This window comes from Gavia stellata, chromosome 1 (assembly GCF_030936135.1).
Source record: "Gavia stellata isolate bGavSte3 chromosome 1, bGavSte3.hap2, whole genome shotgun sequence".
Classification (NCBI taxonomy): Eukaryota; Metazoa; Chordata; class Aves; order Gaviiformes; family Gaviidae; genus Gavia; species Gavia stellata.
In genome coordinates, this window is record NC_082594.1 from 30,056,245 (window position 1) to 30,068,440 (window position 12,196).

At 42.3% G+C, this 12,196-nt stretch overlaps 1 protein-coding gene across 1 annotated transcript in view; it reads right to left on the bottom strand.

Moving 5' to 3' along the window:
* The window catches only part of FAM124A (family with sequence similarity 124 member A), a 43,219-nt gene extending 38,321 nt beyond the window's left edge, over positions 1-4,898 (bottom strand). The window contains exon 1 of the mRNA XM_059825554.1: positions 4,840-4,898. Within this exon, the coding sequence (XP_059681537.1) occupies positions 4,840-4,898 (59 nt within the window). The remainder of the gene's footprint in view (positions 1-4,839) is intronic.
* Positions 4,899-12,196: the final 7,298 nt, after the last annotated feature.

A 12,196-nucleotide genomic window follows, 5' to 3' on the forward strand; every position in this document is an offset into this window, starting at 1 on the left:
TAGATGGATGAAATATGTGACAAGAGACTGACATGTCATATTGAAGGACTACCGTACAGATGACAAAGTCATAAATGTTGGATGCCTTTAAGCTAGAAACATGTGACATGAAAACAACCTCTCACCCCAATAAACCATTCAAGTATTCATTTGATAATTTAAGCAACACATTTTGACTGAGGACACACATGAATTACAATTTTCTTAATACTTTTTCCTTTCAGTTGGGTACATCCTCTTTTTTATAGGCTGCCTTGTCTCTTATTGGCAATAGTATTTTCTGCTTTAGAATCTCACACATTTTACAGAACTGCAACAAACAAAGAAATATTTTTTTTTATCTGCTTAACAGATAAGTTAACAGAGGTTCAAATAATTTGTGATTTGGCCAAGGTCACACATGCAGCTAGTGAGAGCCACAAGGAAAACAAACAAACAAGTATAGCACAGTCAAAAAATTAACATAATCTCTGCAAAATTAATTTGAGGGATAGAACCACAGGAGAAAATGAAAAGGAGAGAACAACCCCTCTGACTATAACTGTAACCAAACAATAATGGGTTTTGCTAAACAAATGTTAAAAATAGCTGCTGCATGGTACAGTGCCCTAAGCTTCAAGCATCTTTTGTTTATCTGTTTTGCAATAGGTTTCTCTATCTATCATTGAACTGTACCTTGGCAGTTGTCTGCTACCAAAGAGACAGTATAATTTTCCTTCATCTTAAAATTTGCCAATTACTCAGCAATTAACTACTAATGAATTCCGTTTGCATGATCAATATTTAGGTTTTTAACTTATTATACAGAAAAAAACCCCCTTGTACTTCAATACTGTCTCCCCACTTTCTCTAAAAAGAGAAATAAATTATTTGAAATAGAAGTGGAAAAGTTGCAAATTCAAATAATTTAAGTTGAAAGTTATAACTTCTCAAATCTTTAAATTACTTCTAAGCGAGGAAGGAGAAAACTAAGGATTTAGGCAAACTTTGATACTATTAGTAAGCAAATGATTAAAGTGTGAACCCTTTAAGACATGGGTTCTCACAGCTGTCTAAGGGAACAAGTAAAGTTCTGTTGGAAATTGTCACATATATTGAAATCTTCATTAATGCCAGCTATCTCTCTGAAGTTTTATGCTTAGTTAAGGCATATACACCTCATAAATAGGAGGGAGCATTCCTACAGAAGTAGTCCTTGAACACAGCTAACAGGACCAAATAAAATTTAGGAATCAAAAATTTAAGACTTTAGGTCTGAGAAACTACCTGTTTTCCACATTCACTATGCGTCACTCAGGTTATCAGTCCTGAACACAATGAATTCAGCTGATGCTTTGCCCTTTACTTCAGTGGTAGCAAGAATCTGTCTAATTGCTTCAAAATTACATGCCTTAACAACTTCTATAATTGTTTTAGTTCATCATCTTGGAAGTTTCAGCCCCAAAAAACCTTTGCTCTGCTATTCAGAGTAGGGATAGTGAAATAACAGCATTTGCATGGCTTGTAAGACCAAGAAAATTTGAAAATAAACATTTCTACAACTCATTTTAGGTGGGTTAGTAATAATTTTTCTAGGTTTTTCTTTACAATTTATCTACAGTTCTTTAAACATACATATTTCTAATCCCTTCAATTTCTTTCTTCCACTTGTTTTTCTCTCTGTTTGCTTTCTAATCAAAGACCAAAGAAAGACCATTTTCTTCTTCCTAAAATGTCAGGTTTTATAGTACAAATCCACTACTAAAATTATTACCACAGAAAGCTCTCTGTCTCACATACTTCTGGGCTAAAAGATTACAGTAGCAGATAAAATAAGGTTTTTTTACTAAAAAGTCCAAAAAAACATTTCCCGAGAAGACAAACTTCATACAGGCAAAATCTCTAAGATCAAGGATGGTCAAACTCTTTCAAATCTCATTAATAAACAGCCAATACAAACTAATTGGCTTATATGTTCTACTCCCTTTATTTAGGTACTTGACAACATCAGCTCAATCCATTCTTATTGGATTCAGGAACTCAAAATACACTATTTTTGTTCAGCAGCCTCTTTGCCCACCCCATCTATTGAGGCAAATGCAGTCAGAAGAAGGTATTTTCCAACAGATTAGGAAAATGAAGGCTTCAAACTGTAAATGATCTGGCCTGTAGCACGGAGTTTTGCCTGTTCTTGTAGCTGGAAGCCGCAGCAAAACCTTAAGGAACATATGCCCTATAGAGCACTTGATGTATTAGATTTGTTAGCTGCTATAAGCAGCTTCAGCAGTACAGGCTCCGTATAAGAGCTCACACATCATTACATACGATCATCAAGATGACAAGGGCTTGCAGCGCCTGGATTTACTACAGTCACTATCCACTATTGTTCCCTGAGTGACAGAAAGGGATCACTTGATGTAGGACTGTTACTGAATTACTTTGACAGTTGTCTCTCCTTGTACTTTCAGAAGATGATGGCTGAACTTCAAAATAGTTTGTTTTTTTTTTTTTGCCATTGAATAATTGGAGAAAAAGGAAACCAGCTCAATTTAGCAATAGCTATGATGGGACTGAGACAAAGCAAAAAGCAGATCTTCTGGTAAGAGAGAAAAGCAAGTGCTGTGAACAGTTGGTTTGGTGAGAAAGCTGAAATATAAACATTATGAAAGAGACATACGCAACATGTTTATCAGACTAAAATAGCTGCTAAACAGAACTAAAAATAATAATTGAAATACAGAGACCCATTGCTTTTCAAAATAAACTTCAGTGCAAAGCACTGCAGTTATTAATTGCCATATGTCACTGTTCAAATTCCTCAGACAGACTCTTCTACTAACCTACACCTTCCAGCATCAAGCCTGGGACAGGGATGCTTCATAAAATCATCAGCTTTAGCACTTCATCAACACCAGACACAAGCAGCTGTCATGCTGGTCACTAAGGTCTAAAGGCTAATGTCATCAGCTGGGTCAAATCCTTCCAAATGCCCCTCCCAAGGAAACCCAGGTTTTTCTATTCCAGATAAACATAGCAAATTAAGAATGACTTGAGGCCTCAAGGATTTTTTTTGAGCTTTGAACCAGCCATGAATTCACTGGTTATTTTGTCTCCTTTTACCCACATTCCCCAAAGATGAACTAAAACTCTGTTATCCCACTATTTGGAAAGAGGCCTGGATTTTTTCCTTTAAGCTCACGTCATATGAAACATTTTAAAACTCTCCCCATTAGGTGTGTCCACAATACTACAACTATTTGAGGTGATGGAAAAAGTCCTTAACTTCCCAGACCAAGAAAAGATTAAAAAAAAAAAAAAATTAATTAATAGCTGGATGTATGAAAAAGATTGCCATATTCCATTTCTACCTTTTTTTTTTTAATTTGTAATATTGCTCCTTCAGTTTTGGTGCGTGGTCCTGACTCCACTTTGCAAAAAAGAATTGTCTTTACAGTTTTGTTACGCTCTCAGTCTCATACATCAGCGTGGTGTCCTGATGCAACAGTAGGCGCTATTATTCACTAGTATCAGTCTGAGATTAGGGTCCTGTCTTTCTCCCTGAACCTCAGCATGTGCTGTTACAGTAGGAAGAAGAAAAGAGTCAAAGAAAGAGAAGGAATGCTGTCTGACCTTGTTGCAACAGTCAGACTAGAGACCAAAGGATATACACCAGACAAGGAACTGGGAGAAATACAGTTGGGAAAGCAAGGAGGGAGGAGAATGAAGACCTAGGAGAGAAAAGTGTTAAGAGGAGTAGGGAACCTCCTTTTGTCCTTCTGAAGCCAGAGAAGGAGCAAAGGCTTACTGTCATTGCCGACAGGATGACATGGCAGCAGCATGTAGGACAGGCTGGAAAGCACTTCCCTCTCTCTCCCATAGAGATGGGCTGAAAGTGGAAGCTGAACAGGGGATCCCATGGATCATCCTTGCAGCTCCATGATCTTAGGAGAAGTCATCCAACTAACAAACACAGTACACCTCTGGCAGCGGGGTCACAAAGTCAGAAAAGAAAGTCATTCTCCTTGACTCTTATATGACACTTACAGGTTGGACAACTACCAGCAAAGTTTACAGCACTTCATAGGTCAGTACGATGAATATCATGACAACAGCAGCCCAATTTCAGGGTGCCTACAAATCTAACCTGCTTTTGTGGATCTCTGATGGTCCTCCTAAGGAGTCAGCTCTGTCTGCCTGATGTTGTCTGGGTGTCACTGCCACAAGGACAGCATAGGTAGCTGGGCATGCTTCCAGGTTATCCTCAGCACAAGTTATCCCGGGATACAGGGATGGTGCAGCACCAAGCCCTGACCAATGTGTCTACAGCCCATAAAGCACAGCGCTGGGCCCCACTGCTGAGGCAGCACAACATGCTTTGGAGCTCAAACTTAAACCCCATGGCCACGATCTCTCCATATCTTCTTCCCCATGCGTAGAAGGAGGATGATGGGGAGCTTTTTCCTACTCAACCGAAGGAGAAGGTAAATTCTCCAGGGCTTTGCAAGCACGGTGATGCCCCGCGGCAGGAGCGCTCCCCGTCTCCCCAGAGGATCACACAGGACCCCCAGCCCCGGGGCGGGGGGACGGGGGGAAGGAAAGATCGCGCTGTGCGGGGTGCTGCCCGGGGCGCAGTCCCGTCTGTCGGAGGGAGACTCAGCCCGGGACACACAGCCGCACCCGCGACCCCAGCCCCAGCCCCGCCGCTGCCGGGACGCGCTCGGCGGCGGCCGCCGGCAACAAGTGCAGCCGGCGGGCGGGCGCTCCGGCCCGGGAGGGAGCTCCCCAGCGCTTCGCCTCCACGGCCCGGCCCGGCCTGGAGCGGGGAAGGTCAGAGCCCCGCGCCCGGCTCCCGCCACTCACCCGCCTGTCTCGGCTCCCGAGTCAACACAGTCGTCCTCGCCGCCCGGCTGCTTCTCCATGGCGGCGGCGGCGGCGGCGGCAGCGGCGGGGCTCCACGCCCGCCCTCCCGCGGGGGAGCGGCGGCTGCCGCGACCTGCCTCTGCTGCCGCCGCTCCGCCGTGTGCGAGAGGCAGCGGCTGCCGCCGCCCCCCCCCGCCCCGGCCCGCCTGCCCGGGAGTCGGAGCCGCTCCTCCGGCCCGGCCTCCCCCTCCCTGTCCGTGGCGGGCGCCGAGCCCCCCTTCCCCTCTCCCGCCGCCCTCCTGCCGCGGGGGAGCCCGGTCGGAGGGAAGGAGAGCGCCTGCCTCGCCCGCTTCCCTGAGAGCACCCGCGTCCCCCGGAGAAAACCTTTCATCCGCGCTTGGCGACAGGCCACCGGCTTTAGGTGGCCGTGTTTTAGAAACTACTGCAGCACCTTCATTATGTTACTTTTGTTTTTCCAGTTGGAAGAAGGGCGTTGGAGAGGTGCGGCACCCCATATCCAGGGAAAGTTAAGAGAGCCTGTTGGACGGACATCCTCACTACCCATATGTTTTTGGAGTATCCACTGTTACAGCCTTTTATTTGAAGTCTTTCCCTGTGCTGAGCTTTCTCCAGTCTCCCTCAGTGCTGCCTGTCTCATTACATTGAATATAATCATTTTGAAATTACACACAGAAGCAGGCAGAGGGTGGGTTTCCAACCCCATGAGAATTCCTGTAATGATGACAAAAAACAATGTGATGCAAAAGGAGCATTTTGAATGCTGCCTGTGAAGAAATGCTGATGTAGGAAAGCCTACTGGTAGCGGGGCAGTCATACTCCATAACGTGAGAGTGCAGTGAAAAGTTGTGGGTGAGCTCCTGTATTCTGTGCATGTCACGTGTGCCCATCTGTTTTGTATTTGGGGGCGAACACCTCTCTGTTTCTCCATCACTTACATAAATACAAATATTCACCCACATAGGTGTGAACCAATCTCTCACTCGGACAAAAAATTAGTCATTCTTTAATCCACTTGATCATTCAGGCTGTAGCAGATGACAAGAGAAGGGGACAGACTAATTTGTTAGCTTGTGTCTCCAAGCTGGGAGACCAACACTTGTATCGCTTCTGGATCGGGTTCAAGCACAGAACTGGGAGGTGGTGTTCTGTGTTCCCCACGATCTAGCTATTGTGGGACAATTAAAGAAATAAGTCTACCCCAGAACTGGGAAACTTCTTCCACTAATGTTTTGTGGAAAATATCACGTTTGATGAATTCAAATTTTCTCTTCAAAATTCTCCAACTACCAAATTACTATCAGCTGCAGGAGATGGCCACTTGCAGAAAGGGATCAGAAGTTAAAGACAAAAAGTTTTTTTAAAAATAATTATTTTCATCTACTTTTTATTATTTGTGCCTTACAAGAAAGAAGAAAAATAGTGAAAGTCTCAATATTTGAGACATAAAATGGACCAGAATGTAAAAACAGACTGCACAAGACAATCTTACATTGGCATAAGAAGCGATTAACTGGTTTAGTTTGTCATCAGTACTTTTTTAGCTATGTCTACATTGTATGGCATTGACGTCCTTCATTTCAAGATACGTTCATCCTTGTCAGTGGTACATTAAGTCGTTTATAGGCATACAGTAGCACAAATTAATACTAACAGCTAACATTGTTTTTCAGGCTCATGCTGGTGAAGTTCATGCCACTGTTGTCTCTAATAGTGTATGGCCCTGATTCTCTAAAATAATCTGGATGTGGGTAGGAAGCTTGTAAAATCAAAGGAAAGGAGAACACCTTTGAAAGAGCTGTGAAGGTGGTGTTAGCATATTGTAGGAACAACCAGCAGGCACCAAAACCAGAAATGCTTATTGTGAAACTGATGAATTCCCACTGCTCTGCCGTGGAGAGACGCTGGGCTAGCGTGCAGTCCTGCGGCCTCTCGGCATCACAGGAGTTCAGTCTACCGCGTGTCTCCAGTGATCTTTAGAAGAAACTTTCAGCCTCATCAAGAATTAGAAAAAAATCATTGTATAGGAAAGTTGGTATTTAATGTTTTGAATATCTGTCTAGGTTTGCATGCATGTCATTTTGAAAGCAGTATAAATGATTTTTCAGTTTATGTGGAGGATTTCGCATAAGCATTACTATAAATATAAGGCTTTAGGTATGGAATAAGCCCCTTTAATTACAATCCCTCTTCCATCTTTCCCCCAGCAAGTTGCTGAAAGCTAGTTTGGACAAAATGTTATAAAAAGTGCTCATACAGAACAGTTCTGTACAGGCATCTATGTAGTACTTCAGAATATACAGAAACAAACTTTTCTATCCTTCATGACTGGTAAACAGCCATCTAAACCAATTTACTCACAAAATCAAAAGCATACGATTTCTTTTAGAACTGGTACCAAAATGCTGTGCCTGGCTATGAAAGTAACCATGGCATGAGCTGTTTCTCAGCTTGCTTGTATTTGAATCATCATATTCAGATAAGAGGCATTAACATGTTTTCAAACATAATGTGATGTTAAGAGATTCGTCCAAGGCCAGAGAGGGGCAAAACTGAGACATCAATTCAGTATATCTTGATTCCCAGCTTGGGCCTCTGTTTTGGGAACGGGTAAATATTTGTTCTCCATCAATTGCAATGGCAGTGGAGGACCCTGAGCCCCCCAAAGGAGGTATCCGTAGTCTGTGTTACCAGAACTGGACAGACCTTGCTGTCTCTCTGATTCTTAGTCTGCACACATGCATTTGTTTGGTTAGTGCAACTGTGCTTAAAAGCAGGTCACTTCCATTTGCTTTTAAGTGTGATTTCAAAGTGAAATAAATTGACTCTAGCCACTGTTGAATTGATTTAAGATGTAACCAAACCTCCTTAAATATTTAGAAATAGGTTTAGTTAAATTGATACATTTCTGTATGTAAAATTTTAGGTGGTCAGCTAATAGGTCTTTTCCATCTCTGACTTTTATTATTCTAGTTAGTTATGTTTAAGCACTGGCATATGAAAGGATCTGGAATAGATTTTATGCTGCATTTAAGATTAATTTAATCCATCTGTCCCAGGGAGGGAAAAAAGAAACATTTGAAGGAAATATATAATTAAGATAGTAAGTAAAGCTACCACAAACTCTAGGCTCTCTTGTTTATGTATTTGCCTCATTTAACTCCTTTTTATTCTGGTCTTTCACATAATTATGGTGAAAAGGAGACTTCTCTGCATTAAATTCCAAGCATTTCAGAGATTTTAATGAAGGAGGTATTAAGTCCTGGACTTTACTTACATTTTCTCTGTTACCTGTGCTTCACATTAGCTCCTCTGTAGGGTTTGTTGAAAAGACAAGTTAATTTCTAATTACTTTCTTATTCTTATGAGGCTGCGATACTGGTTTAAAGAAAAGGATATAGTGAAAATATTCCTAGGTTAAATTTCCCCAAATTTCAAGCCTTCATTAAATAGCATTTAATAGCAGTGGTCACAAAGACTGTCAGACACAAACGTATCCGGAGACATCTTCAAAGAAGCCAAACAAGTAAACCACTCTGTGTCGAAACCAAACTAACACCGAGGACATGAAATTAATGCTAGTTCTGCAGAAAGTTCTCTCGCTTCTAGTTGCCTAGGGCCAGATCTAAAATAGGGCTTAAGGTACCTAAAAGAGGATGTGAAGTGTATTTTTACGACGGTGTTGAAATCTGTTAGCCTGATAAGTCCTACACAGTGGCTAATTAGGAGGTGTCTACCTTCCAAAGGAAACTTTAAATGTGCCTGGCGCTGTATGTCCGGATTGTACAAGGTTAACCTTCTTAGCTCGTATCAGCAAGGTTAAGCACCACCTAACTGCATCCTCCAGCTGCTATAACCTCTGTCCTCGCAGAAGGAAATGCAGGCAGCAGAACCTCCTCCTCATCCCTCACATAATGGTCTTAGTAAACGAGAACATGGTGTAGGAGAGCAATAGCTGCAGCCTCAAGCCGAAGAAAGGCAGAGTGGCAAGCTGAAAGATGAACCGCATCAGATCATATGTGTGCTAAAACAGAAGAGGAAGCAAAAGCATCGATTTCCCTGATGAAGCCACACCTGGATTCAAATTTCAATCTCTTTTCTGCTCTCTGAGTTCTGCCTGCTGGGCTATCATCTTTCCTCCACCAGCTGTGAGGATGGAGTATAAGCAGAAGAGTGTGAGTCTGGCTCTCCAGCCCAAAGAGGGGTGAGCAAAAAGAAATGGCTGTTTTGATCATTGCCCCATGTGAATGTTCTACCCATTCTGGTATCACTTACAGGATATTTCTAGCCTCTCCCCTATATTTCTTTCTATACAGTGGCAGAGCTTCACTGTAGGGTAGGAAGAGGGGAGAAAAATATGTCCCTTTTCATGTGACTGAAATTCTGGTGGTAAGGTTGCACTGCTGGGAAAAAAAGTACTTAATTCAGTTCTTTTCATGCAGCATTTTGGATCTCTCCCTTTTTCTGTGCAATTCCAAAAGAAAAGGGGACAGATGCCACTGCAGTTCCTTCTGGCATTATGCTATAAATTAAAGAGTCCTTCTAGTTTTTGAGAGGCAGAACACGGACCTGACTTAGCAGAGGATTCAGGACTGTAGACGAAGAAAAGACAAAGATGCTGAATGATGGTATTTTTCATTCCCAACTAAAACTTTTCAAAATGGACTATAATCACGCTGTCTCCATCCTCTGCTACCTGACTCTGGAGGCAGAATCTCACCTCTAATAAAGGGTTCTGGATTCCGTTCCTGGCATTTTCCATCCCACTCTAGGTGTTGCAGTGATGAACTTCTCGGTTTATAGGATCTGGTGTTTATAGAAAAGGTTTTCTCCTTTAGTGGTCCCAGAGGAAATTAGCACTATGCAGGTCAAGACTTTGTTAACATTCACTACTGGCCTTAAGACACTGGCTTGTGGATTAAAAAAAATGGAGACAATTGCAGTTTTGGAAGGAGGAGGGGAGTTATGGCTTGGCATGTGGTTCAGTCTTCATGCTAGGTCAGCCCTAAAAGGCTGACTTTCAGACTGGTAAATGCTGCCAAAATATTTGTGGCAGTTTCTCACATAGACTTTTGGGTTGTTGGGTTTTTTTAAGGGTTATGATGAGGTCAGTTTCATTTGTGGTAGGTCTCAAGCCAGACACCCAACCTCCTAAAATTCTACAATTTTGAGGTAAAATACAACTATGTAATAAAAAGCTGTTTTTTCAAAGCACTGAGGCAAGCATTTTCAGTGGAGTTTTAGGGAGTTTGGTTCCCAGGTCCCACTCTTTTAAGTTTCATTTGAAAACCCTAGCATGCACACTCCTACCAAAGTTCATGGTACAGTGCAGCAAATATGTATTTTATAAGCAAATTGCTCTTTTTTACTTGAATTCTAGTATATTAAATTTTTTATTGAAAACTTCTAGCACTCAGTAACAACTGCTATAAAAACTTGAGTATTTGGAGTCCCTTTCTGTATCATCCTGAAGCCCAGAACTCAATGGGACTACAAGGGGAAGCAGAGCTGCACCCCATCTCTGTGCACTCATCTAGTCGGAGGCTTGACTGATCTGGATGATGGAAAGCCCTTCTCAGGGGATGTAAAGTTAAGGTGACTCTGTATCATGGACCTGAAAGAATTCCTGTTGCCCTCACATTGCAAATGGTCCCATTCAGCCAGATCTTTTCAGTGGATGTAATTAGTGGGTTTGCTGCATGTAGGTGTCAGGATCAGCACCCAGGCTTGGACTTTAGGGCAGTAGCTCTGTGCCAAGCCATAATGAATCAGTCCCCAGGCTCTGTGAGTGGACTGATCAGTACTGACATCCCAGATGAAGTGTAAGAGGTGAGTCTTTATTCCAAATCTCGACTCAGCCCTCACTGGTGTGAGGGAACCTAGAAGAGCCTAGCACCAGTTTGGACAGCTCTGAATGTGGAAAGCCTGGTGTACAAGGGCTACATGCCACAGTTATGTGAAGGAATGTGGAGGTCGTGCAGGTGAATTCCCCTTTTTCTGGTCACGAGCTGCTGGGGTTAACACTGCACCTCTCCTTTGGTGCCCTGCAAGAGAGAGGCTATCTGGGAGTCCATTGGGACTGGAGAGGTCCTTTCAGGATCTCAATGGCTGGATGTAGACCTACAAATCTGCACATATTTCCACATGCTCTTAGCCCACGTGGCTAGAGGCTACTCTGATCTGTGCTGGCCGATGGATGGAGAATGTAGTTGTCTTCTGTGGACTTGTTGAGTGGGGGAGGCAACACTTGAACCAGAGTGGGTGTTAGGTGATACTCAAGTGTTTGCTTGGTTTCTCCCTTGATGGAAGTGTTAAGAGAGTATTGGCACACATCCATTAAAGCCCAGTGGAAATGTTTCAGTTGTCAGTTTAGGAGTGCGAGCAAGTGTCATGTAGTGCCACATGTGTGAAAAATTTACCAGGAAAGCAGACAACGGACTTGGTGTCACTTTTATGAAGTCAGTGAGACAGTTCTGGCTTCTGGTGAGCATCCTGAGCCCTTCACATATACTCAGTGAATGATCATCATGTTCACAAAAGCACTACTATGATGGTAACCATGGCAACTCCTATTAAATGAAGTTTTTCATGAAAAGGTGTGCTTTACAAGGCAGAGGAAACATTTATTTTCAAGGACGCATCCTGTACCCACTGGTGTTCAAAGAAGAAGGATTAAACCCCTATGGCAGCAGCAGTAAACATTATAGCAGCTTTTACGTGTAGACTCTTCTGAAGGGGAAAATAGTCTTCAATTTTTTTCCTTTGCAGCTGGTCATGACAGTAAAATATTTTACTCTGGAAAGCAGCTACATTTAAAACACTGTTGGATCTCTGAGGAAGATTTTATTTCTTAATTGTTCTACCATATTTTTAAAAATCCAGTTTTGAATTACCTCTGATATAAATTTTTAATCATAAGATTGACAATCAGTTGGTCCTATTAGGTTGAAATGTTTTTACTAAAACTCTTCATACAGTAGTTGTGAGTTTTAGCAATTGATTTATCAAGCGCACAGCAGGAATGCCTGTTTTATGCATAATCTAAGCCATGGTAAACATAGTGACGTAGATCACAGGAATAAATCTTAAATAATTTTTGCTAGAAGATATTTGATTCTGTTTCCACTTACGATATCTGTAAACAAGAGTAGATTTACTGGTGTAGAGGGAGATGTTAAACTTCCATTTGCTCTGGCTGGTGTAGGAGCTCCTGTGTCCAGTGGCTTCGTACAGCCTTCCTTTCCCCTCCCTCGTTAGGCTGAGGCTATAACTACTCTTTTTACTGATACGCTGAGAGAAGAAATGTTAAAATATCCCTTCTTTCATGTCAAGAGCAACC